Source organism: Nymphaea colorata, chromosome 13, assembly GCF_008831285.2.
Source record: "Nymphaea colorata isolate Beijing-Zhang1983 chromosome 13, ASM883128v2, whole genome shotgun sequence".
Lineage (NCBI taxonomy): Eukaryota > Viridiplantae > Streptophyta > Magnoliopsida > Nymphaeales > Nymphaeaceae > Nymphaea > Nymphaea colorata.
In genome coordinates, this window is record NC_045150.1 from 12,407,803 (window position 1) to 12,433,080 (window position 25,278).

Genomic DNA, 25,278 nt, shown 5'->3' on the forward strand with positions numbered 1-25,278 from the left:
GGAGAGAAACAGGAAGGGCTAGGGGCAGCTCGGGCGACCGAGGAGAAGGAGAGAAACAGGAAGGGCTAGGGGCAACTCGGGGGCGGAGACGAGGGTGGAGATGGAGGAGAAAGGCAGCTTGGGGGCGGAGAAGAGGAGAAAGGCAGGGGAGATGGGGGCAGAGGTGGAGGAGAAGGAGATGGCGTCGAGGGCTCGGGGTTGGGGTCGTGGTCGTCGGGGGCAGGAGACGAAGGTTTTGTCCTGTCTGTTCCGAGGGTTGGCTCGGAACTGGATGGAACCAAAAATTTATTTATACCCTTGTCTAGTCGTCCGTTTTGTCCAGTCTGTCTTGTGTCCAACGTTTGATGAAAAAATCACCAAAACAGGACACGTCTGTCCTGTTCTGCATGTCCTGTTGCCATTAAACGATCTCTTAGAGGTCGTTTGATTGTTGTCCATTAAGACAGGACAAACAGGATGTCCTGTCTATTACACTACTGTCCTGTCTTCATGGACAATAGTGTTCTTTGTCCACCGTTTGATGATTTTAGGAACAGAACACCATGTTCATCCTGTCCAGCGTTTGTATCAGATATGTCTGTTCTGTCTGACGTTTGTTTTATGAGGGATCTTCTCGTGAACCTCTTTGGGTTTTAAGAGAGATGTCAATGGTTCCGATGCAATATGACATTATATTCAAACCTAAATTCAAGTAAACAAATTTGATAACATATATCCAACGACCAAATAATCACTATATTCACTTCAAAAATTTTATAATCATTTTAAAAAACAAAATTTCATCCATGATATATGATTGGGACATATAGAGACAAGAGTAGGCAACATTACAATTTCCTTCTCTTTTTTTCTTCTTGCTCTTCTGTTCTTCAATAAAACGCCGAAGAAAAGGCTTCGCCTTCATGACAGACAAACGGTAAGCAACCAAGATTGTCTGTTTCCTCTCTTGCTCTTTCTCTTGTTCTTGGGCATTGCATATAGGCCATAGGTTACACATTCTTCTGTAGCAGCTACGATCACATACTCACGTAGTACTTGAAATGCAGAGATTCGTCAGACTCAGCTGAACTGTGTGGCCAAGAGTTGTTGTTGATCTACCCTTCAAAATTAACAGGAACGCATGATTCCTTGACGCCAGATTCTGGGGGAAAGGATGCCGGCGACATTCATTCAATGTTAAAACATGAAGCTGCTAATCTCATCAAAGGCCTGACAGAGGACGCATCGATTGCACGTCTGATCACCATAAATAAAAATTTGTAAAGCAAAAATATATGCCTTGTGACATGTCTGATCAGTTCTAAAGAAACATGCTTCAGTTCATGTGCGTAGAGAAAAACTCAACCTCACATATGCGAAATTCCAGCAAAAAAACATATAAATTCAAAAAATTCAAGTTGGCATATGACAATTCTAGCCAAACATAAATAAACCACAAAAATGCAAGCATATACATGAAAATTAAGCAAAAAACAGGTAAATTCAAACTTACATAATGCAATTCTAGGCAAAAAAGACAAAGTCAAATTTACATATGGTGACTTGATTCTAGACCAATTAGAACAAAATCTCAAATTTATAGATCTAGAGATGGAAGTTGGCGAGTACTCACTTGTGCTAGATGCAATTAAGCCACTTGAACCTTCAGCCATCAAGAATCTGCTACCAGATGATAAACCCAAGTCACCTATTGGCAGAATGTTGCAGCAATATGGAACAACAAAGTTTATTCCCTCCCACACAATGGCAATGTTAACTCATTGTAGGAGCCGAGCTTTTGGTGGATTCAATTTACCATTCAATGCACCACCAACTAGATCTGTTTCAAATGTTGTTGCATTTTACTTGAAATTCAAATTCTTGATCTTCCATGCTAGTGGCCATTAAAGCCTGTCATGGCCTAGGAAGGCGACAACGAAACCAATTTTTTATACAATAAGAGGAAGAAAACAAAAAATTACAACAACAACCTTTCAAAATTAACCAAATCAAAATCTAAGTCCCTGTTGAATTTCCATGCAGGGAACTCCCTTCCTGTCAAACTTTGCACACTTGTCTCCATGTGACCTTGGCAACTTTGCGATAGAATAACAGCACTCTTCCTCCCTTCCACACAAAAAAGAATGATGCGATCCAGCATCGGAAATCTGCCGCAAACCGCAATGTGCATAAACTATCTCACTTGTGGCGAGCCTCCTTCAACCATACCTGCCCGCGCCTTTGTTTAGCCACAAACTTTTTCCTCACCTTCTGCCACACGTTTTCTAGATACAATTAACCCAATTTCTTGTTTGTGCACATAATCGCATGAGGGCTTGTACAAACACATACCAGACCAACAATCCTGCCAAAACCTTATATGGCCATCCCCCACAGGCCATTTACTTTCATCTTCTAGTCTAGGCCATCCCTAACAACCAAGATGAAATCTTGGGTCCTCTGTAAGTTCAGAAACTAGGAAACCCTAGGTACCTCTTAAACCCAAGCCTTATGCTTCTGTATTACTCAATATAAATCTCTTATATTGAGTATGACATTCGACCCGTAAATAGACAAGGGCCCTCTTCTACTTAGACCTTGGTCAGGTCTAATACAATGACAGTATCTTATAGATACATTTTAGCACAATTTTTCAATAACCAAAAGAATGATTATTTGCATGACTACCCAGAGTATATTATATGCCATGTTACAGGCACCCTGATGATATCGTATATTTATTCTTGTGCTGATAACCAATTTGAGTATATCCTCATCTACATGCTTTGATTTTAATTTTAAGTGGTAGATCAGGTGAGCTTTGATCCATGTATACTGTGTGCTTATATCATGATTATATATCCACATCCATGTCACAATGATATGTTAACTGACTGACGTGGCTTTGGCTTGTGAACTACAGCGTGTTTCAGAAAGCAGGGTAAAACATTTTCCTTTATTTTTGAACCAATAAAATGTTGAAAATGAAATTAATGGAAATGTCATAAAAATGTATTAGAAGTTACGAAAACCATGAAAACATGAGCTGTATGTGATTGAATCTGAATCCACCTCCGTGCATGTCATTGTGGATGTGGGTGGGTTCTGTCATGATGCCAATTTTCTCCCTTGCTTGGTCTTGAAACGTAATGGGATCAAGCATTTCATGACAAGGGTTTCCCATGTCAAGCAGACAACATACATGTGCACAGACATTTCACTGTGCACACGGTGCTTATCATGATACAAGATGTCGGTCAGGATTTTCCACAAACATTTTGGGCGCATGTTCCATTCGGTAGTAAAAAGCCCAAATCCAGTAATTGTTGCCATTTGCAACAAATGCAAAAGGGGCTTTAGCAATAGAATCGAACAATAGAGAGAGGAGACAGAGAGAGAGAGGAGAGAGAGAGAGAGAGAGATGGGAATAGACCCGTACCTGGAATGCAATGGTCACCCTGCCTTGCTGAACGCCGCTGCCTAGGGGACCCGCTGGAAGACGCCCTGCTGAGGATCTGCTCGATGACGCCCGCTGAGAAGCTGCAAGCAATGCTGCGGTGGTCGCCCTCCAGCAGAGACAGAGGAGAAGGAGAGAAACAGGAAGGGCTAGGGGCAGCTCAGGCGACCGAGGAGAAGGAGAGAAACAGGAAGGGCTAGGGGCAGCTCGGGGGCGGAGACGAGGGTGGAGATGGAGGAGAAAGGCAGCTTGGGGGCGGAGAAGAGGAGAAAGGCAGGGGAGATGGGGGCAGAGGTGGAGGAGAAGGAGATGGCGTCGAGGGCTCGGGGTTGGGGTCGTGGTCGTCGGGGGCAGGAGACGAAGGTTTTGTCCTGTCTGTTCCGAGGGTTGGCTCGGAACTGGATGGAACCAAAAATTTATTTATACCCTTGTCTAGTCGTCCGTTTTGTCCAGTCTGTCTTGTGTCCAACGTTTGATGAAAAGATCACCAAAACAGGACACGTCTGTCCTGTTCTGCATGTCCTGTTGCCATCAAACGATCTCTTAGAGGTCGTTTGATTGTTGTCCATTAAGACAGGACAAACAGGATGTCCTGTCTATTACACTACTGTCCTGTCTTCATGGACAATAGTGTTCTTTGTCCACCGTTTGATGATTTTAGGAACAGAACACCACGTTCATCCTGTCCAGCGTTTGTATCAGATATGTCTGTTCTGTCTGACGTTTGTTTTATGAGGGATCTTCTCGTGAACCTCTTTGGGTTTTAAGAGAGATGTCAATGGTTCCGATGCAATATGACATTATATTCAAACCTAAATTCAAGTAAACAAATTTGATAACATATATCCAACGACCAAATAATCACTATATTCACTTCAAAAATTTTATAATCATTTTAAAAAACAAAATTTCATCCATGATATATGATTGGGACATATAGAGACAAGAGTAGGCAACATTACAATTTCCTTCTCTTTTTTTCTTCTTGCTCTTCTGTTCTTCAATAAAACGCCGAAGAAAAGGCTTCGCCTTCATGACAGACAAACGGTAAGCAACCAAGATTGTCTGTTTCCTCTCTTGCTCTTTCTCTTGTTCTTGGGCATTGCATATAGGCCATAGGTTACACATTCTTCTGTAGCAGCTACGATCACATACTCACGTAGTACTTGAAATGCAGAGATTCGTCAGACTCAGCTGAACTGTGTGGCCAAGAGTTGTTGTTGATCTACCCTTCAAAATTAACAGGAACGCATGATTCCTTGACGCCAGATTCTGGGGGGAAAGGATGCCGGCGACATTCATTCAATGTTAAAACATGAAGCTGCTAATCTCATCAAAGGCCTGACAGAGGACGCATCGATTGCACGTCTGATCACCATAAATAAAAATTTGTAAAGCAAAAATATATGCCTTGTGACATGTCTGATCAGTTCTAAAGAAACATGCTTCAGTTCATGTGCGTAGAGAAAAACTCAACCTCACATATGCGAAATTCCAGCAAAAAAACATATAAATTCAAAAAATTCAAGTTGGCATATGACAATTCTAGCCAAACATAAATAAACCACAAAAATGCAAGCATATACATGAAAATTAAGCAAAAAACAGGTAAATTCAAACTTACATAATGCAATTCTAGGCAAAAAAGACAAAGTCAAATTTACATATGGTGACTTGATTCTAGACCAATTAGAACAAAATCTCAAATTTATAGATCTAGAGATGGAAGTTGGCGAGTACTCACTTGTGCTAGATGCAATTAAGCCACTTGAACCTTCAGCCATCAAGAATCTGCTACCAGATGATAAACCCAAGTCACCTATTGGCAGAATGTTGCAGCAATATGGAACAACAAAGTTTATTCCCTCCCACACAATGGCAATGTTAACTCATTGTAGGAGCCGAGCTTTTGGTGGATTCAATTTACCATTCAATGCACCACCAACTAGATCTGTTTCAAATGTTGTTGCATTTTACTTGAAATTCAAATTCTTGATCTTCCATGCTAGTGGCCATTAAAGCCTGTCATGGCCTAGGAAGGCGACAACGAAACCAATTTTTTATACAATAAGAGGAAGAAAACAAAAAATTACAACAACAACCTTTCAAAATTAACCAAATCAAAATCTAAGTCCCTGTTGAATTTCCATGCAGGGAACTCCCTTCCTGTCAAACTTTGCACACTTGTCTCCATGTGACCTTGGCAACTTTGCGATAGAATAACAGCACTCTTCCTCCCTTCCACACAAAAAAGAATGATGCGATCCAGCATCGGAAATCTGCCGCAAACCACAATGTGCATAAACTATCTCACTTGTGGCGAGCCTCCTTCAACCATACCTGCCCGCGCCTTTGTTTAGCCACAAACTTTTTCCTCACCTTCTGCCACACGTTTTCTAGATACAATTAACCCAATTTCTTGTTTGTGCACATAATCGCATGAGGGCTTGTACAAACACATACCAGACCAACAATCCTGCCAAAACCTTATATGGCCATCCCCCACAGGCCATTTACTTTCATCTTCTAGTCTAGGCCATCCCTAACAACCAAGATGAAATCTTGGGTCCTCTGTAAGTTCAGAAACTAGGAAACCCTAGGTACCTCTTAAACCCAAGCCTTATGCTTCTGTATTACTCAATATAAATCTCTTATATTGAGTATGACATTCGACCCGTAAATAGACAAGGGCCCTCTTCTACTTAGACCTTGGTCAGGTCTAATACAATGACAGTATCTTATAGATACATTTTAGCACAATTTTTCAATAACCAAAAGAATGATTATTTGCATGACTACCCAGAGTATATTATATGCCATGTTACAGGCACCCTGATGATATCGTATATTTATTCTTGTGCTGATAACCAATTTGAGTATATCCTCATCTACATGCTTTGATTTTAATTTTAAGTGGTAGATCAGGTGAGCTTTGATCCATGTATACTGTGTGCTTATATCATGATTATATATCCACATCCATGTCACAATGATATGTTAACTGACTGACGTGGCTTTGGCTTGTGAACTACAGCGTGTTTCAGAAAGCAGGGTAAAACATTTTCCTTTATTTTTGAACCAATAAAATGTTGAAAATGAAATTAATGGAAATGTCATAAAAATGTATTAGAAGTTACGAAAACCATGAAAACATGAGCTGTATGTGATTGAATCTGAATCCACCTCCGTGCATGTCATTGTGGATGTGGGTGGGTTCTGTCATGATGCCAATTTTCTCCCTTGCTTGGTCTTGAAACGTAATGGGATCAAGCATTTCATGACAAGGGTTTCCCATGTCAAGCAGACAACATACATGTGCACAGACATTTCACTGTGCACACGGTGCTTATCATGATACAAGATGTCGGTCATGATTTTCCACAAACATTTTGGGCGCATGTTCCATTCGGTAGTAAAAAGCCCAAATCCAGTAATTGTTGCCATTTGCAACAAATGCAAAAGGGGCTTTAGCAATAGAATCGAACAATAGAGAGAGGAGACAGAGAGAGAGAGGAGAGAGAGAGAGAGAGAGAGATGGGAATAGACCCGTACCTGGAATGCAATGGTCACCCTGCCTTGCTGAACGCCGCTGCCTAGGGGACCCGCTGGAAGACGCCCTGCTGAGGATCTGCTCGATGACGCCCGCTGAGAAGCTGCAAGCAATGCTGCGGTGGTCGCCCTCCAGCAGAGACAGAGGAGAAGGAGAGAAACAAGAAGGGCTAGGGGCAGCTCAGGCGACCGAGGAGAAGGAGAGAAACAGGAAGGGCTAGGGGCAGCTCGGGGGCGGAGACGAGGGTGGAGATGGAGGAGAAAGGCAGCTTGGGGGCGGAGAAGAGGAGAAAGGCAGGGGAGATGGGGGCAGAGGTGGAGGAGAAGGAGATGGCGTCGAGGGCTCGGGGTTGGGGTCGTGGTCGTCGGGGGCAGGAGACGAAGGTTTTGTCCTGTCTGTTCCGAGGGTTGGCTCGGAACTGGATGGAACCAAAAATTTATTTATACCCTTGTCTAGTCGTCCGTTTTGTCCAGTCTGTCTTGTGTCCAACGTTTGATGAAAAAATCACCAAAACAGGACACGTCTGTCCTGTTCTGCATGTCCTGTTGCCATCAAACGATCTCTTAGAGGTCGTTTGATTGTTGTCCATTAAGACAGGACAAACAGGATGTCCTGTCTATTACACTACTGTCCTGTCTTCATGGACAATAGTGTTCTTTGTCCACCGTTTGATGATTTTAGGAACAGAACACCACGTTCATCCTGTCCAGCGTTTGTATCAGATATGTCTGTTCTGTCTGACGTTTGTTTTATGAGGGATCTTCTCGTGAACCTCTTTGGGTTTTAAGAGAGATGTCAATGGTTCCGATGCAATATGACATTATATTCAAACCTAAATTCAAGTAAACAAATTTGATAACATATATCCAACGACCAAATAATCACTATATTCACTTCAAAAATTTTATAATCATTTTAAAAAACAAAATTTCATCCATGATATATGATTGGGACATATAGAGACAAGAGTAGGCAACATTACAATTTCCTTCTCTTTTTTTCTTCTTGCTCTTCTGTTCTTCAATAAAACGCCGAAGAAAAGGCTTCGCCTTCATGACAGACAAACGGTAAGCAACCAAGATTGTCTGTTTCCTCTCTTGCTCTTTCTCTTGTTCTTGGGCATTGCATATAGGCCATAGGTTACACATTCTTCTGTAGCAGCTACGATCACATACTCACGTAGTACTTGAAATGCAGAGATTCGTCAGACTCAGCTGAACTGTGTGGCCAAGAGTTGTTGTTGATCTACCCTTCAAAATTAACAGGAACGCATGATTCCTTGACGCCAGATTCTGGGGGGAAAGGATGCCGGCGACATTCATTCAATGTTAAAACATGAAGCTGCTAATCTCATCAAAGGCCTGACAGAGGACGCATCGATTGCACGTCTGATCACCATAAATAAAAATTTGTAAAGCAAAAATATATGCCTTGTGACATGTCTGATCAGTTCTAAAGAAACATGCTTCAGTTCATGTGCGTAGAGAAAAACTCAACCTCACATATGCGAAATTCCAGCAAAAAAACATATAAATTCAAAAAATTCAAGTTGGCATATGACAATTCTAGCCAAACATAAATAAACCACAAAAATGCAAGCATATACATGAAAATTAAGCAAAAAACAGGTAAATTCAAACTTACATAATGCAATTCTAGGCAAAAAAGACAAAGTCAAATTTACATATGGTGACTTGATTCTAGACCAATTAGAACAAAATCTCAAATTTATAGATCTAGAGATGGAAGTTGGCGAGTACTCACTTGTGCTAGATGCAATTAAGCCACTTGAACCTTCAGCCATCAAGAATCTGCTACCAGATGATAAACCCAAGTCACCTATTGGCAGAATGTTGCAGCAATATGGAACAACAAAGTTTATTCCCTCCCACACAATGGCAATGTTAACTCATTGTAGGAGCCGAGCTTTTGGTGGATTCAATTTACCATTCAATGCACCACCAACTAGATCTGTTTCAAATGTTGTTGCATTTTACTTGAAATTCAAATTCTTGATCTTCCATGCTAGTGGCCATTAAAGCCTGTCATGGCCTAGGAAGGCGACAACGAAACCAATTTTTTATACAATAAGAGGAAGAAAACAAAAAATTACAACAACAACCTTTCAAAATTAACCAAATCAAAATCTAAGTCCCTGTTGAATTTCCATGCAGGGAACTCCCTTCCTGTCAAACTTTGCACACTTGTCTCCATGTGACCTTGGCAACTTTGCGATAGAATAACAGCACTCTTCCTCCCTTCCACACAAAAAAGAATGATGCGATCCAGCATCGGAAATCTGCCGCAAACCGCAATGTGCATAAACTATCTCACTTGTGGCGAGCCTCCTTCAACCATACCTGCCCGCGCCTTTGTTTAGCCACAAACTTTTTCCTCACCTTCTGCCACACGTTTTCTAGATACAATTAACCCAATTTCTTGTTTGTGCACATAATCGCATGAGGGCTTGTACAAACACATACCAGACCAACAATCCTGCCAAAACCTTATATGGCCATCCCCCACAGGCCATTTACTTTCATCTTCTAGTCTAGGCCATCCCTAACAACCAAGATGAAATCTTGGGTCCTCTGTAAGTTCAGAAACTAGGAAACCCTAGGTACCTCTTAAACCCAAGCCTTATGCTTCTGTATTACTCAATATAAATCTCTTATATTGAGTATGACATTCGACCCGTAAATAGACAAGGGCCCTCTTCTACTTAGACCTTGGTCAGGTCTAATACAATGACAGTATCTTATAGATACATTTTAGCACAATTTTTCAATAACCAAAAGAATGATTATTTGCATGACTACCCAGAGTATATTATATGCCATGTTACAGGCACCCTGATGATATCGTATATTTATTCTTGTGCTGATAACCAATTTGAGTATATCCTCATCTACATGCTTTGATTTTAATTTTAAGTGGTAGATCAGGTGAGCTTTGATCCATGTATACTGTGTGCTTATATCATGATTATATATCCACATCCATGTCACAATGATATGTTAACTGACTGACGTGGCTTTGGCTTGTGAACTACAGCGTGTTTCAGAAAGCAGGGTAAAACATTTTCCTTTATTTTTGAACCAATAAAATGTTGAAAATGAAATTAATGGAAATGTCATAAAAATGTATTAGAAGTTACGAAAACCATGAAAACATGAGCTGTATGTGATTGAATCTGAATCCACCTCCGTGCATGTCATTGTGGATGTGGGTGGGTTCTGTCATGATGCCAATTTTCTCCCTTGCTTGGTCTTGAAACGTAATGGGATCAAGCATTTCATGACAAGGGTTTCCCATGTCAAGCAGACAACATACATGTGCACAGACATTTCACTGTGCACACGGTGCTTATCATGATACAAGATGTCGGTCAGGATTTTCCACAAACATTTTGGGCGCATGTTCCATTCGGTAGTAAAAAGCCCAAATCCAGTAATTGTTGCCATTTGCAACAAATGCAAAAGGGGCTTTAGCAATAGAATCGAACAATAGAGAGAGGAGACAGAGAGAGAGAGGAGAGAGAGAGAGAGAGAGATGGGAATAGACCCGTACCTGGAATGCAATGGTCACCCTGCCTTGCTGAACGCCGCTGCCTAGGGGACCCGCTGGAAGACGCCCTGCTGAGGATCTGCTCGATGACGCCCGCTGAGAAGCTGCAAGCAATGCTGCGGTGGTCGCCCTCCAGCAGAGACAGAGGAGAAGGAGAGAAACAGGAAGGGCTAGGGGCAGCTCAGGCGACCGAGGAGAAGGAGAGAAACAGGAAGGGCTAGGGGCAGCTCGGGGGCGGAGACGAGGGTGGAGATGGAGGAGAAAGGCAGCTTGGGGGCGGAGAAGAGGAGAAAGGCAGGGGAGATGGGGGCAGAGGTGGAGGAGAAGGAGATGGCGTCGAGGGCTCGGGGTTGGGGTCGTGGTCGTTGGGGGCAAAAGACGAAGGTTTTGTCCTGTCTGTTCCGAGGGTTGGCTCGGAACAGGCTGGAACCAAAAATTTATTTATACCCTTGTCTAGTCGTCCGTTTTGTCCAGTCTGTCTTGTGTCCAACGTTTGATGAAAAAATCACCAAAACAGGACACGTCTGTCCTGTTTTGCATGTCCTGTTGCCATCAAACGACCTCTTGTTACTATTATAGGCTTTGTTTGGTAGTGTATGCAAATGCAGTCACTTTTATCTGCCGCTATATATACATACATATGAAGAGACAGAGAGAGATGAAGACGAATTCATTTCAATGAAACACATCCAAGAGCAATGGATGTAAAACATACATGTGAAAATGATGAGTAAAGTTAGAGGTAGGATCAGGGCACCAAAAAGCTGTCTGATATGACACGATAGATGGTTAAAAGAAAAATAAAAGAAAAAATGATGGATATTTTTTCACTTAATATTAGTTTACATTTTTTTAACCATCAATTTTCTTCATATGAATAATGTTTATATATATATATATATATATATATATATATATATATAATTAGCAGATTTATAATGCGTATAATTAAACAACTGATAATGATTGTTCTGATTTCTCATATGGAAATGTCAACCGACAGGATTGGGAATGCTTTATCAGTTGTTTAATTAGTAACTAATTAGTCACCCGACCCGACTCACCCAACTCTTTATCATGTCAGACTTGGCCAACGGACAGCAAGGAATGTCAACCGACAGGATTGAAAACATCCACTTTTTCTGGATATTCACATATTTGGAGTCAAATATGAACCAAAAAAATCATATTTGAATCCAATACTGATTTCACAATCTGGATCTTATCAGAATCCGATGTTTAAATTCATATATAAATCCAAATCTGAATTTTAAACCGAATCCAATGGGCTTTCAAAATGCAGAGGTTTGAATACAGAATATTTATTTGAAACTAAATTTGATCTGATTTTTCAATCATATTTTTTTTTTTCATATTTGATCAATATGGAATCGGATTGTAATTGGTTTGAATCAAAATTGAGATCCACATAATACGACCAAATGCAGATCCGTTTCTAAATAAAAAGGGATAGGTGCATCACCACGGTTGGATTGGAAAGGCGTAAAAACAAATTATTTTTCTTAGGGGCCGTTTGATAGCCTGGAAATGTGGAATTGAAAATATATTTCTGAAAATATATTTCTTGAAAAAAATGAATGAAAAAAATCTTTCCGATTCCAATTTTGATGTGTGTGATGACAGAGAAATATATTCTTAATATATTTCTGGGTTTGATGGTACAGAAATATATTTCTAGATTTCCAGAAAATTAATTCTTAGTTTGATAATAAGGAAACATTTTTCCAGGTTTACAGAAATTAAATAAATAACCACACCAAATAGATAAAAAACCCTCAATGTCGAGTCTTTTTCGTACAAGAACAAAAATAACTGCAGTAAAGTTCGAAGAACATATCAACGCACCAAGATACTATAAAGACAAACAATATCAAATGTTTTAATCAATATCTACGCAGATTTCATAATTACAGGAACCATATTCATTGGATATATATCAAAATTTTACTATAAGGTCTACAACACTAGACAAACCACATACATATTCCGATCAGTGATATAATATTTACATATTCTCATCAGTGTTTAGTGTTCAGAAGAACTTCAACAACGTTCCATAACAAAAAAAGCCAAGTGCGTGTGTAGAGTATCCATAGAAGCAAGTACATATGTAGTGTCTTGTATGCATCTACCATAACAAAAAAAAGTAAACAAAATCAAATTTGCCCCTTGCGCGACCTTCGAACATACGTCATACTTATGTCAGTGCTTCATCTTTGATTACCTGTGAACGTAAACATAAACATCACATTTTGACACAGATTAAAGCGTAATGAGCGTATATTCTCAGTACAATAACTAACAACAATAGAACATAAACAAAACAAACATTTGCCTAACTAAAACCAGCAGCACAATAGTTTATGTGTGTGATAAGTTAATCCGCACCTACGATTTTGAAAATTCATAAACAGTTGAGATGTTATCGAACTGCGCAAACCCCAAAATAGGAAAAAAAAATATAGCATATATATCCAAACAAGAATCACAAACCATACCAAACCAAATACCATGGAAGCGGCAATTTAAAAACTTATGAAGGAAAAGGAAAACTACTATGAGCACTAACAAACAAACATGTTAGGCAAGAGGAAAACAATAAAGATTCCAGAGAAGTGTAAGCTTCCCAAAGCAGAAATGAACATGCAGGATCTAATGTTTGAAGATGAAATTAGCTTATATAAAAGTTATTTTTGTTGCAGAGGGCTTCAGCAGAGAAAAACCAAGCTCAAGCTTGGATAAACAAGCTTATCCCGAGCTCAGTGGATTTGATCTGAACCAAGTTCAAGGCTACCTCAATTTTCAACTCAGCTCATGTATGCCTCTACTTAGATGGGCAGATTTGTCGAAGATGCATAGGCTGTTGTTGGTGACAGTCTTGCTGCCCAATCGAGGAGCATATCACTAAGTACAACCGAGCCAAGGTGTAACTTCACAAGTTCCCCAGGATCCCTACATGTGAAACCATTATATATATATATATATATATATATATATATATATATATTGTTAAAGACATCCATAAGGCCTATAGCTCACAGATTGTAGTGCATATTCTTAATGCATATGCTAATTCTGGTTGATACTGCAATAAAAAAAGAGTTTCCACAAAGACCATAAGATGGAGAACAATATATATGTATATTACATAAAAGGTTTAGACTTCATGCTCAAAGATACTTGTGAAAGCACATCTGATGCCGACAGCTAGCTCAGAAACACTAATGAAAACAATTACTAGTGTTACATCACCCCAAAATTCACTCACACCTCTTGAGAAGGGATTAAAGATCTGGAATTTGGAGTTTCAGCAAACAGAAAAGAATAGCATCTTCTTCCACAAACAAACAGAGGCCGGACGCAGGCAACAGCATATTGAACTCATCCGCCTGGGTACCAACAATCACATAACCGACCAGGTCATGAACTTGGAAAATGGCATGAGACAGGTCATGACCAACCAAATAAACTTGGAAAATAGCAAACTCATGAACATAGATGAAAAGGATGAAATCCAGCTTCAGAGTAACTTCTGTCTGCACTTCCAGAAACAATCTATCAACGAAGGATTCAAAAGCACTAGGTAGTACCGACACAGAGCATTCATTATTACCGCATCGAAGTAACAATTTTGGCACCATATTTCACTGTAGACTTCGAAAATAAAGCTCAAAATCAAAAGAAGAATACATAAAAAAGAGGGAAATGCAGGAATCGACAAACGGGAAAGGGAAAGGAGCTGATTCCAGAGCACAAGCGGAAAAGGAAGAAATTGGGATTTACCTGATAGCAGAAACTGACGATGAAGCAGTACTTGAACGGACGGACCTGCAATGACAGATACATACATCAGAAAACAATCCAACGAATAGATCCATAGAACGAAGGCGAGAAAGATATGTTGGTCATATTCAGATTCGCAGTCAGAAACTAAAAATCAGCAAAGATAAGAGCAATTTAGGCTGGTTAACTAGGGAAGGCGAGACGTGTCTACCTCGGAGAGTGACAAGGTGAGTGGCTGGAGCAGGAGGGTGAGAAGGGAAGAGAGACGGCAGCGGCTGCGTGAGGACCTCGCGGCAACACGAAGCAAGACGCAACTGAGAAAAGGAAAGAGGAAAGAGAAGAGCAAGGGATTCAGGTGGGAAGGCGAGTGGTGCATACCTCTGAGAATGAAAGGGTGAGTGGTCGGAGCAGGAGATGAGAGTGCGAGGGAGACGACGAGAAAGAAGAGGCAGGGGCTGCGGCTCAGTCGCGGAAATTTTGAATTTTTTTTCTGGGTGGATAGTATTTTTCCGGCGTAATAAACAGCCCCTTATATGAAATTTATTAGGCTGCATAACAACTGGGCATTTGGTCTAGTGGTATGATTCTCGCTTTGGGTGCGAGAGGTCCCGAGTTCGATTCTCGGAATGCCCCTTTTATTTTTCTTTCATTTTATATGGGGTTTGCTACGCTGGTCTCTGAGAAAGTGTCACTCAATTGGTTGCCTCTTTTTTGGTCAAGAAATTGATGAAAATTTCCAAAGTTACGTCCACTGGGTCTTTGACGATCGTATATTAGAAATTTACCACAAAATTAAAACATTTTTTTCAACCACACACATAAAGATTTATAAATTGCAAAAAGACGCTTTAAGGGTCCATTTGGATGCCGTCCATGAAAACGTGGTTGAGTTGTTTTGTAAAATTGGGTCTTTGGTCTAGCTATGGTGCACGCGCAAAACCTGGTTATACGTACATGATGAAAACCCGATCTTGCAATTTGAAGCCACATCATCATCTTGGATGAAATGCTAACTTGGCTTTTCCGCTTTTTTAAAACGCGGTAATTTATTTAACAAAATGGTAAGGCTTTTCATAATCAGATTTTGCCGCCAGCCCAAGTTATTTTGGGGCAAGATGTCAATGGATCAGAATCAAGTGCGACATCCAACCAAGCTGCCTCAAAAAAATGGGATAAAAAAATCTAACATCCAATAAGGAAATCAAATTGCATTCAGATTTATAAAATTTCTCATCAAATCTGAGTCCAGTTTCAAATAAATATCCATTTCAGTTTGGATTTAGGTTCGTATTCAGTTTCAAATAAATATCTTACATCTAATATTTATATATCTAGAAGGTCCGTTCCTAACATATCATAATGCAGTGCAGATTTGGTTGTGTATAAGTCCTGAGAGTTTGAAAGCAAACATAAAAGTTGGATTTAGATTGGATTTAATTTGTGAATTTTAAATTTAGATTTGTATATGGTATAAGACATTTTCTCATTCATATTCTAAATGAACATCTGATAAGTCGGATATAGTTGATATCCCTAACATTACGTCATAAAAAATCAGTTTATCTTGTTCATCTCAGACAGCCAAACCGGCTGATTGGCAATTGATTGAACTTACGGTACTTGTAGATTTTGAACTTGTAATGCTTTAACCTGATAAATTTCAGGTCGCACTTGAAGAAGAAGAGAGGGAAAAAAAAAGAAAAAAAAACCCTAAAGCTAGTGCCCATGTATGTTACTCCTAATTAACTGCTGGTGTCTGAATCCCATTTTAACCTACCAGGCAAAATGACAAATATACCACTACAAGAACATGAGGTTTACCGACGGTATGAAAATGACCCGTCAATAAAAAGAAAGTTTCACCAACGACGTTCAAGAGCTGCCAGTGAATGACATTTTTAGCGATGGTGCTGGCATGTCATTAGAATAAAAAAATTAAACATTTCATTCAATGGAAAGGCTTGATTGTTACTTGTAACTGCCAACAGAGCCTCCTTTTATCTTGAAGCGTTTGATACACGCAAAAAGTTTCAGAGAACGCAGCCAGAACATTCTGAATATAGAATTTTCAACGTTTTAAAATGATGATATACCCTGTCCCTCAATCCCTTCCTTTTTACCAAAATTTTTTACCATACGCTTAAAATAATATAGTTGTGCAGGTTTCAGTTTGATAAAAATAAGTATTTTGTTTCCAGCGGTCCATTGGAGATCCCCCTGAATGTGGGTTTTATAACATCAAGTACTTTTATAACACCAAAATTTTACTAGTAGAAAAACTAATATTTTTTTGAAAAACAACTTATATTATGACTTCGTTTATGACTAATTAGTATTTACAAAAATGTTAGGATGTCCATATTTTGTTTAAATACATTTTAATAAAAAAATTAGTCGTCATATATATATATATAGAAAGAAAGAGAGAGAGAGGGAGAGATTAGCAGACGCTTAGGTTAGGGATAACCAGACCTTTTATTTTTTTGCTAAAAATGATTACCTGCATCATGATAAGATGGCTAATATGTTATGCTGCTACATTTAACATAGGCTCTTATTTTAACCTTTAGATAAAAAGTGGCAATAGAAAGCTGTGTAAATTCAACGCCGCTAATTTTTCAGCTTGAGTTTTTTAGTGGTTTTGTTTTTTACCAAGTACTCAAGTTGAAGATAGACATTTGTCCGTTATCTTCTTATTGTTTTCGCACACTTCGACGGCTATTCACATTGATGAATTAAGCGCGGGCAATTTCACGTAAACCAGTTTTTAATTGACCGTTATTTTAAAAGGGGGCTCATTTTTCTTTATGATATTTTACACATACCCACCACCTCATGATTTAAAAATGATAAATAACCATTCCATATTATAAAATAGTTCACGCACACACATTTCACATAGAAATTTCCATATCTTCTGGCATAACAACCGGTAAGTGAAATCAGTCCATGCAAGTGTTAAAGGATTCCATTTCCACCCCCTCCTCAGCTCTTATGTCAGAAGACATAACCAATCCCCATGTTCCATTTTAAAATATAAAAAAAAGATGAATTTACTCTTAAAATATTTTTTCCTAAAACAACTTAAATCAAAGCATGTTTTTATAAATATATTAATATGTTTATATTTTATTTAAAACTCATTTTTAGCAAAAAAAAAAAAAGGTCTGGTTATCCCTGACCTAAGCGTCTAGTTTCTGCTAGTCTCTCTCTCTCTCTCTTAATATGTCTATATATATATATATATATATGTATATATATATATATATACATATTAAGAGAGAGAGAGAGAGAGATATGACGACTAAACTTTTTATTAAAATGTATTTAAACAAAATATGGACATCCTAACATTTTTGTAAATACTAATTAGTCATAAAAGAAGTCTTAAGATAAGTTGTTTTTCAAAACAATATTAGTTTTTCTACTAGTAAAATTTTGGTGTTATAAAAGAAATTGATGTTATAAAACCCACATTCAGGAAGAAACCAAAAAACCGAAGAAGAATGAGAAGAAGAACTATGGCAACACAGAAATGAAGCTTATATATATATATATATGAACCAGAATGCTGGGTCAGGGATAAAAGTTAGGCGTTTAGTTTCTACTAATCTCTCTCTCCCAATTATCTTCAACAGGGATGTTCTCATGCTAAGCAAAAAGGCTGTTAAAACCAATTTTTGGCGATGGTGTTTTCCCCCTTTTTTTGCCCAAGTGCTCTCGAGCCCCATACCTCGATTTGTCATTATCACTGTTACTTTTTTGTTCTTATAAGAGAGATTCCATTTTTTCTTGTTCAGGGGTATTTTGAGGGTTTAGGTCACCAGCAATAAGTATACGTATGAATTAACCCCATCACCATTAAAACGCTTACTTTAATATATTTTTTTTTTTACTAGCTTATAGATATGTGGAAACAGGATATATATATATATATATATATATAGAATGCTGGGTCAGGGATAAAAACTATCCCGTTTTGCTGATGAGGTCTTTACTCATGAAAATTTTTCGGAAAGACAATGACATAAAAGTTTTCTAATGACCTGCCAGCACCATTGCTAAAATGTTATTCACTGACGGCATGAAAATGACCCGTCAGCAAAAATAGAAAGTTTCAACGACGAAGTTCATGAGCGGTCTTGCGTGCTTGACTCTCAACGGCTTAATGAACTGCGGTTGCAGATTGCTTCCTGCTCAAGCTGGACGATCATGTAAATAATTGGTGCATATGAATTTATTTACGGTCAGAGTTGGCGGGCAGCATTCGCCAGGGATTGTTATTTTCTACGGCTGCCATGTGAGTGTTGCAAGCCTTTTTAGCAATTTAGCAATGGCGACGAGTCTCCATTAGGGTGTTAGGAACAACACAATAAACACTCCTCTCACACTCTCAAGATGGGGTTAGAAGCAACAAGGAAGAAGACAACGATTTACGTGGTTCGGAGCAATAATCTCCTATGTCCACGGTCACACAGATCTCTTGTATTCTCTCTCTTAGAAGAACACACAGACAGACACACAATAACTGGCGGCCATCCTCAAAACATAAGGATTAGGGCAAACCCGCATTTGTACAAAATGACATATATGCCCTTACATAAGGAAAAATTTTCATATGTAATTGAGTGTACAGTATGGATCAAGTTCCATACACCAACAATCTCCCACTTGGAATTTGATCCATCCAAGTGCTTCTACATCATATACTCAACCTGTGCGACGTCTCCTCATCAATCAACCTTGGAGACCAACTGAGGTTAAACATAACCTCAACTTCTCAGCAGTCACTGGCTTTGTCAATATGTCTGCTGGATTCTCTGTTCCACGAATCTTTTCAAGAGATAGTATCTTCTCTTGCAACAAATCTCTAACGAAATGATACTTCAATTCAATATGTTTTGTTCTAGCATGGAACACTGGATTCTTGGCTAAATGAATTGCACTTTGACTGTCACAAGAGAGAACACTCTTATCTTCCTTTACATGCAATTCTTTTAGAATAGTCTTTAGCCAAATCATCTCTTTGCTGGCTTCTGTAACAGCAATATATTCAGCTTCTGTAGTAGACAACGCAACAACATTTTGAAGCTGTGAGACCCAACTGACACAGGTTCCTCTTAGGGTGTAAATGTACCCGGTAGTACTTCTCCTACTATCAAGATCACCACCCAAATCTGCATCCACAAAGCCATGCAAAAGTAATTCGTTTTTCTTAAAACAAAGGCTCATACCTGAAGTTCCTTTCAAGTAACGTAATATCCATTTCACAGCTTCCCAATGTTTCTTTCCAGGCTCAGCCATGTATCTGCTCACTGCTCCCACTGTTTGTGCTATGTCTGGTCTAGTGCATACCATAGCATACATCAAACTACCCACTGCTGAAGCATATGGAATCTTTGACATTTCTTCATGTTCTTCATCTGTCTTGGGTGACAAATCCTTGGACAGTTTGAAATGACTAGCAAGAGGCGTACTAACAGGTTTAGCATCTTGCATCTTAAACCTGCACAAGATCTTCTCAATATAATTTTGTTGAAACAAATTTAACGTACCTGTCTTACTGTCCCTACTAATTCTCATCCCAAGGATTTGTTTCGCAGCGCCTAGATCTTTCATTTCAAACTCCTTTGATAGTTGTTCTTTCAGAAAATTAATCTCTTGCAAATTTGAGCCTGCAATAAGCATATCATCCACATATAATAGTAAAATGATATAACAACTATCAAGGTTCTTAAAATAGCAACAGTGGTCCATATCACACTTCTTAAAAGCATTTCTCCCCATGAAGTTATCAAACTTTTTGTACCACTGTCTTGATGCCTGCTTTAAACCATAGAGACTCTTCTCTAACTTGCATACAAGACTTTCTTTTCCTAATACTTGAAAGCCTTCAGGTTGCACCATATAAATATCTTCCTCCAAATCCCCATGAAGGAATGCAGTTTTTACATCTAGTTGCTCTAAATATAAATTTTCAGCTGCAACTAGACTCAATACCAATCTTATAGTAGTTAGTTTTACAACAGGAGAGAAAATTTCTGTATAATCTATACCTTCTTTCTGTTGAAAACCTTTCACTACTAACCTTACTTTATACTTTTTCCTTCCATCTGCTTCTTCTTTAATCTTGTATACCCATTTGTTTTGCAATGCCTTTTTCCCACAAGAAAGCTCATTTAATGTCCACGTTCTGTTAGCATGTAGAGAGTCCATCTCCTCTTTCATAGCTAACTCCCACTTAACAGAATCTGTAACCTGCATTGCTTCATCAAAACACTCGGGTTCTCCAGCATCAGTTAACAACAAGTAATGTAAGTAAGGAGAATACCTTCGATTTGGTTTTGGCCTTCTACTTGATCTCCTTAATGGAGGTTGGGATGTGCTTGCTTCTTGTTCCATTTGACTGTTTCCATCTTGACTCTTAATTGCAACATCATCTTCAGAGACATCTTGAAGTTCTACAATGTCTTCATTTGTGTCATGATGTTCATTCTTCTCAGACATAAGACTATCCTTGTCTTTGTACAGAGCCATCTCATTAAACACTACATCATTATGTCTAATAATTTTCTTTGCTTTATCATCCCAAAAGCGATACCCAAACTCATCATTTCCATAACCAATGAAATAACATTTCCTGGACTTAGGATCTAATTTATCCCTTTTATCCGAGTCTATATGTATGTAAGAAACACAACCGAAGACTCTTAAGTGTGCAAGATTTACCTCCTTGTCGGTCCAGGCTTCTTCAGGTATTCCATAGTCCAAAGGAACAGAAGGCCCACGATTTATCAAGTATGCAGCTGTACTGATTGCATCCGCCCAAAACATCTTTGGTAAGTCTGAATGCAGTCTCATGCTTCTTGCTCTTTCACAAAGGGTTCTGTTCATTCTTTCATCAACCCCATTTTGTCGTGGCTTTTTAGGGACCGTTCTTTGTGTTCGAATCCCATGATTTGCACAAAAATTTTTAAACTCTTTGCTGTCATACTCACCTCCATTATCTGACCGCAGACATTTAATCTTCTTTCCGGTCTGATTTTCTACTTCTGCTTTCAACCTTTTGAAAACAGTAAACACGTCAGATTTATGTTTGAGAAAGTAAACCCATACCTTCCTTGTACAATCATCAATGAATGTGACATAGTATAGGGATCCTCCAAGAGAACGAACTGGAGCTGGTCTCCAAACATCAGTATGCACCAACTCTAACTTTTCCTTCTTTGGAGGCCGTCCAACTTTGGAGAAAGTGACCATTTTCTATTTTCCGAAAACACAGTCTTCACATAGCCCAATGTCTACAGATTTCAAGTCATGCAACTTGTTATTTGTTGTCATGATCTTCATTCCCTTCTCACTCATATGCCCAAGCCTGTAATGCCACAACAATGATTTATTCTCACATTTCGCCATAGCCACTGTGTCTTTCACATCTGCAGTCATGTACTAAGTGTCAAGTTTGTGACCTCGTGCTATAACCATAGCGCCTTTGGTTATCTTCCAAGATCCGCCAACAAAGGTAGTAACATAGCCTTCGTCGTCTAACTGTCCGACTGAGATGAGATTCCTCTTCAACCCTGGGACATGTCTGACATCTTTTAACTTCCATACATGCACATTCTGCATTTTAATGTGAACCTCACCTTTTCCTACAATATCCAGAGGTTCATCATCTGCAAAGTATACTCTACCAAATTTTCCTGCAACATAGTTATGCATACTTTCATTAGAATACGTTGAATGGAAAGATGCGCCAGAGTCTAAAGTCTAAAATCCAAGACTCTATAGAGCTGTGTACATTCAAGGCAAGTGCATCAGCTATATCTTCTGTTGCTGCATTTGCTGAATCGTCTTCACGATTTGGGTTCTTCTTCTTCAACAACCTGCAATCTCTTTTCCGGTATCCTGGCTTACCACAGTTCCAACAGCCATCACTTCGAGGTTTGGATTGACTCCTTCCCTTAGATTTGGACCTTCCACGCTCTTGGTAGCGTTGATTAGTTCTGCCCCTATTTTGAACATTTAGGGCAGAACCGATGGGCTCTCCTACCTCTCTTCTGCGAATGTCCTCACTAAGTATTAAATCTCGAACACCACTGAACTTCAATTTACTTGACCCCGATGAACTACTCACGGCGGTCACAGTGGCACTCCAACTCTTCGGTAGAGATGACAGTAAAATTAAGGCTTGAACCTCATCATCAAACTTAATATCGACAGAACATAATTGAGAAGTAATAACATTGAACTCATTTATGTGATCCGTAACAGAGGCACCTTCAGCCATTTTCAAATTAAATAATCGACGCATCAGATATACCTTATTCGAAGCAGAGAGTTTTTCGTACATATCTGTTAGCGTCTTCATCAGGCTTGCTGTCGTCTTCTCGTTAACAATGTTGAAGGCGACGTTTCTGGCCAGCATCAACCGGATGACTCCAAGGGCTTGTCTATCCAACAACTGCCAATCTGCATCAGCCATTGTTGCAGGTTTCGCTCCCATGAGTGGTTCATGCAGTTTCTTCTGATACAAGTAGTCCTCGATCTGCATCTTCCAGAATCCGAAGTCTTTACCGTCGAACTTCTCGATTCTGACCTTTCCTTCTTCCAGCGCCATTGTTCCTACCTCGAACGAACCTGGCTCTGATACCAGTTGTTAGGAACAACACAATAAACACTCCTCTCACACTCTCAAGAGGGGGTTAGAAGCAACAAGGAAGAAGAAAACGATTTACGTGGTTCGGAGCAATAATCTCCTACGTCCACGGTCGCACAGATCTCTTGTATTCTCTTTCTTAGAAGAACACAAAGACAGACACACAACAACCGGCGACCATCCTCAAAACATAAGGATTAGGGCAAACCCGCATTTGTACAAAATGACATATATGCCCTTACATAAGGAAAAATTTCCATATGTAATTGAGTGTACAGTATGGATCAAGTTCCATACACCAACATAGGGCGCATGCTACGAGTTGGCGAACCACAAAGAAGTTGGTAAAAATAGTTTTGACAGCCTTTTTGCTTAGCACAGGAGCGTCCCTGTTGAAGATAATTGAGTGAGAGAGAGAGAGAGATTAGTAGAAACTAGGCGTTTTAGTCTTGATGTTTATGCTTTTGTTGCAATTTAATAAGATCTCAAAAATAGGTTGATGCAAAACATATGTTAAGTTGATCATTTGTTAGGCTGTAAGTACGTTTTTATAATAAGAAAAAAAAAGAATGAGCCTCATAACATCAACATTTTGAGAACAAATAAAATCTACATTTTTCCTAAAACAACTTAAATCAAAGCATGCTTTTATAAATATATTAATGTGTTTATATTTTATTTAAAAATCTTTTTTATCAAAAAAATGAAAGGTCTGGTTATCCCTGACCTAAGCGTCTAGTTTTTACTAATTTATTTTTTATCATGCTTGAACTTGCCAAGATCTTAAGTTGAACTTGAGAGTGCAAATATGATTTCAAACATATAATTCACCGACCATAGTTGTTTGCGGTGATCATGTCATTATTACTGTATACAAGTAGAATGGATGGTGATTTGTTCATTGCTTCTCTAAATGTACACAGTATAACTTAGAAGTAAGATCATGGTCCGAAGCTAGTCGAGGCAATACAAGGTCATGAGCATGCAATTTCTCACGTGTGTGTGGGGGAACACAATTTCATAAAACATATGAGTTATGGAATATTTTATATTTTTTTAAGATCACATATCTATGGTTATGTTGACCATATAAATATCGGATAAACAAACATTAGTTAGCACAAGAAGATAATTTTGTATGTCATGGACATAAGATAAACAATCAACAGCTCTTAAATCCATACTTTGGTAGATGCTTAAAAGGAGCCTCATAAAACCTTTTGACACCCAAAATATACATGCAAATGTAACTAATGTAATGTGAAACTGTAATAAAAATCGCAAAGCTTGGGCAACTTCAAGAAGATGCCTATGCTTCGATAAATGAAGAATAAATGCGAAAAATAAAGCCGTTAAAGAAAAAAAAAAGTTATCTTACATTTGGTGGCAGAAGATGGGACAGTAATGTTCTTCTTATAGTGGAAAGGAAAATTAAACTTAGGGCGACACGATTATTTTTCCTTACAAAAATATGGTGACGTTAAATTAGGCGCAGAAATTGAACGTTAAAAATTAAAATACTTCCGTTAAAGTGAGGAGTGATGACATAAAGAGAAAAGGGATTTGCAGTTTTCACGGGAAAGGAAATAATCAGGACCGTCCACGTCATCAAGATGGGCGGTCCCCCATTTATTTGGGACATTTTTACCCTCAAATAGTCAAATTCCTTCCCTACTCTACTAAAGCGGATCCTACGTCAGACGAAAAAGAGAGAAAAAGAGCATTCCTCCGTGAAAACTTAAATACCGTAGACTTAGACTATCATCTGACCTGGGGATGTCATTAACCCGGTATAAATCGTCGGCCTGCTGGTTCCTTCATTTCCGACTCTCTCCTGGAGGGAGAGGAAGCGCAGATGGTGGATTCAAAAGGGAAGGGTAAGGAGATTGCCGGAAAGTCTTTTTCCGGTGGCAAGAGGAAGTCCTCACGTCCTCCGGACGGTCCGGGGCACTGCAATTCTTTGATCACATTGCCAACAATGACGACGGTAGCGATTCTGGTAAAATCTACTGTTGTTCTTATCATCATTTATACATGTAATGGGAGAAACCCTAGTTGCTTTGCTTTGTGGTTCCAGTTTTGATGAACGTGGTGCTGCATTCTTATGTGTGCGGGTCCTGCTTTTATTGTTATGTCGTTGGTGCTACCAGAGATTAGCAGCGACTCATTGTTCGTTCCTTTAAGCAGCTGTTTATTTAGCGCCGGCGGGTGGCATTGGGGGTTTCCCATTCATAATCCCTCCCTCAGTTTCTCCTTCAAGCT

The 25,278-nt window shown here is 39.1% G+C and overlaps 1 protein-coding gene, 1 long non-coding RNA gene and 1 other non-coding gene across 8 annotated transcripts; 1 reads left to right on the forward strand and 2 right to left on the reverse strand.

Annotated features, from left to right (window-relative positions):
* Positions 1-1,145: 1,145 nt before the first annotated feature.
* Positions 1,146-11,002, reverse strand: LOC116267199 (uncharacterized). Of its 4 annotated transcripts, none has more exons than XR_007575136.1 (3): positions 10,557-11,002; positions 1,613-2,250; positions 1,146-1,236 (listed from the first exon to the last, which is right to left on the reverse strand). It is a non-coding gene; the product is annotated as an uncharacterized LOC116267199 (long non-coding RNA). The 4 variants fall into 4 exon arrangements; XR_007575135.1 differs by lacking the exon at positions 10,557-11,002 and adding an exon at positions 6,989-7,661; XR_004175526.2 differs by lacking the exon at positions 10,557-11,002 and adding an exon at positions 3,419-3,886.
* Positions 11,003-12,473: 1,471 nt separating this feature from the next.
* On the reverse strand, positions 12,474-14,845 carry LOC126410690 (uncharacterized). Of its 3 annotated transcripts, XR_007575185.1 has the most exons (4): positions 14,736-14,845; positions 14,569-14,632; positions 14,358-14,402; positions 12,474-12,798 (listed from the first exon to the last, which is right to left on the reverse strand). XR_007575185.1 is itself a non-coding variant. In XM_050081258.1 (3 exons), exons 1-3 carry the CDS (start codon positions 14,731-14,733, stop codon positions 12,772-12,774), a joined length of 237 nt encoding a protein of 78 aa, XP_049937215.1. In that variant the 5' UTR covers positions 14,734-14,817; the 3' UTR covers positions 12,474-12,771. The 3 variants fall into 3 exon arrangements, 2 of the variants coding, with proteins under 2 accessions (XP_049937215.1, XP_049937214.1); XM_050081258.1 differs by having other exon boundaries at positions 14,569-14,817; XM_050081257.1 differs by lacking the exon at positions 12,474-12,798 and adding an exon at positions 12,807-13,963 and having other exon boundaries at positions 14,569-14,839.
* Positions 14,846-14,918: 73 nt separating this feature from the next.
* TRNAP-UGG (transfer RNA proline (anticodon UGG)) lies at positions 14,919-14,990 on the forward strand. The gene has a single exon. It is a non-coding gene; the product is annotated as a tRNA-Pro (tRNA).
* Positions 14,991-25,278: the final 10,288 nt, after the last annotated feature.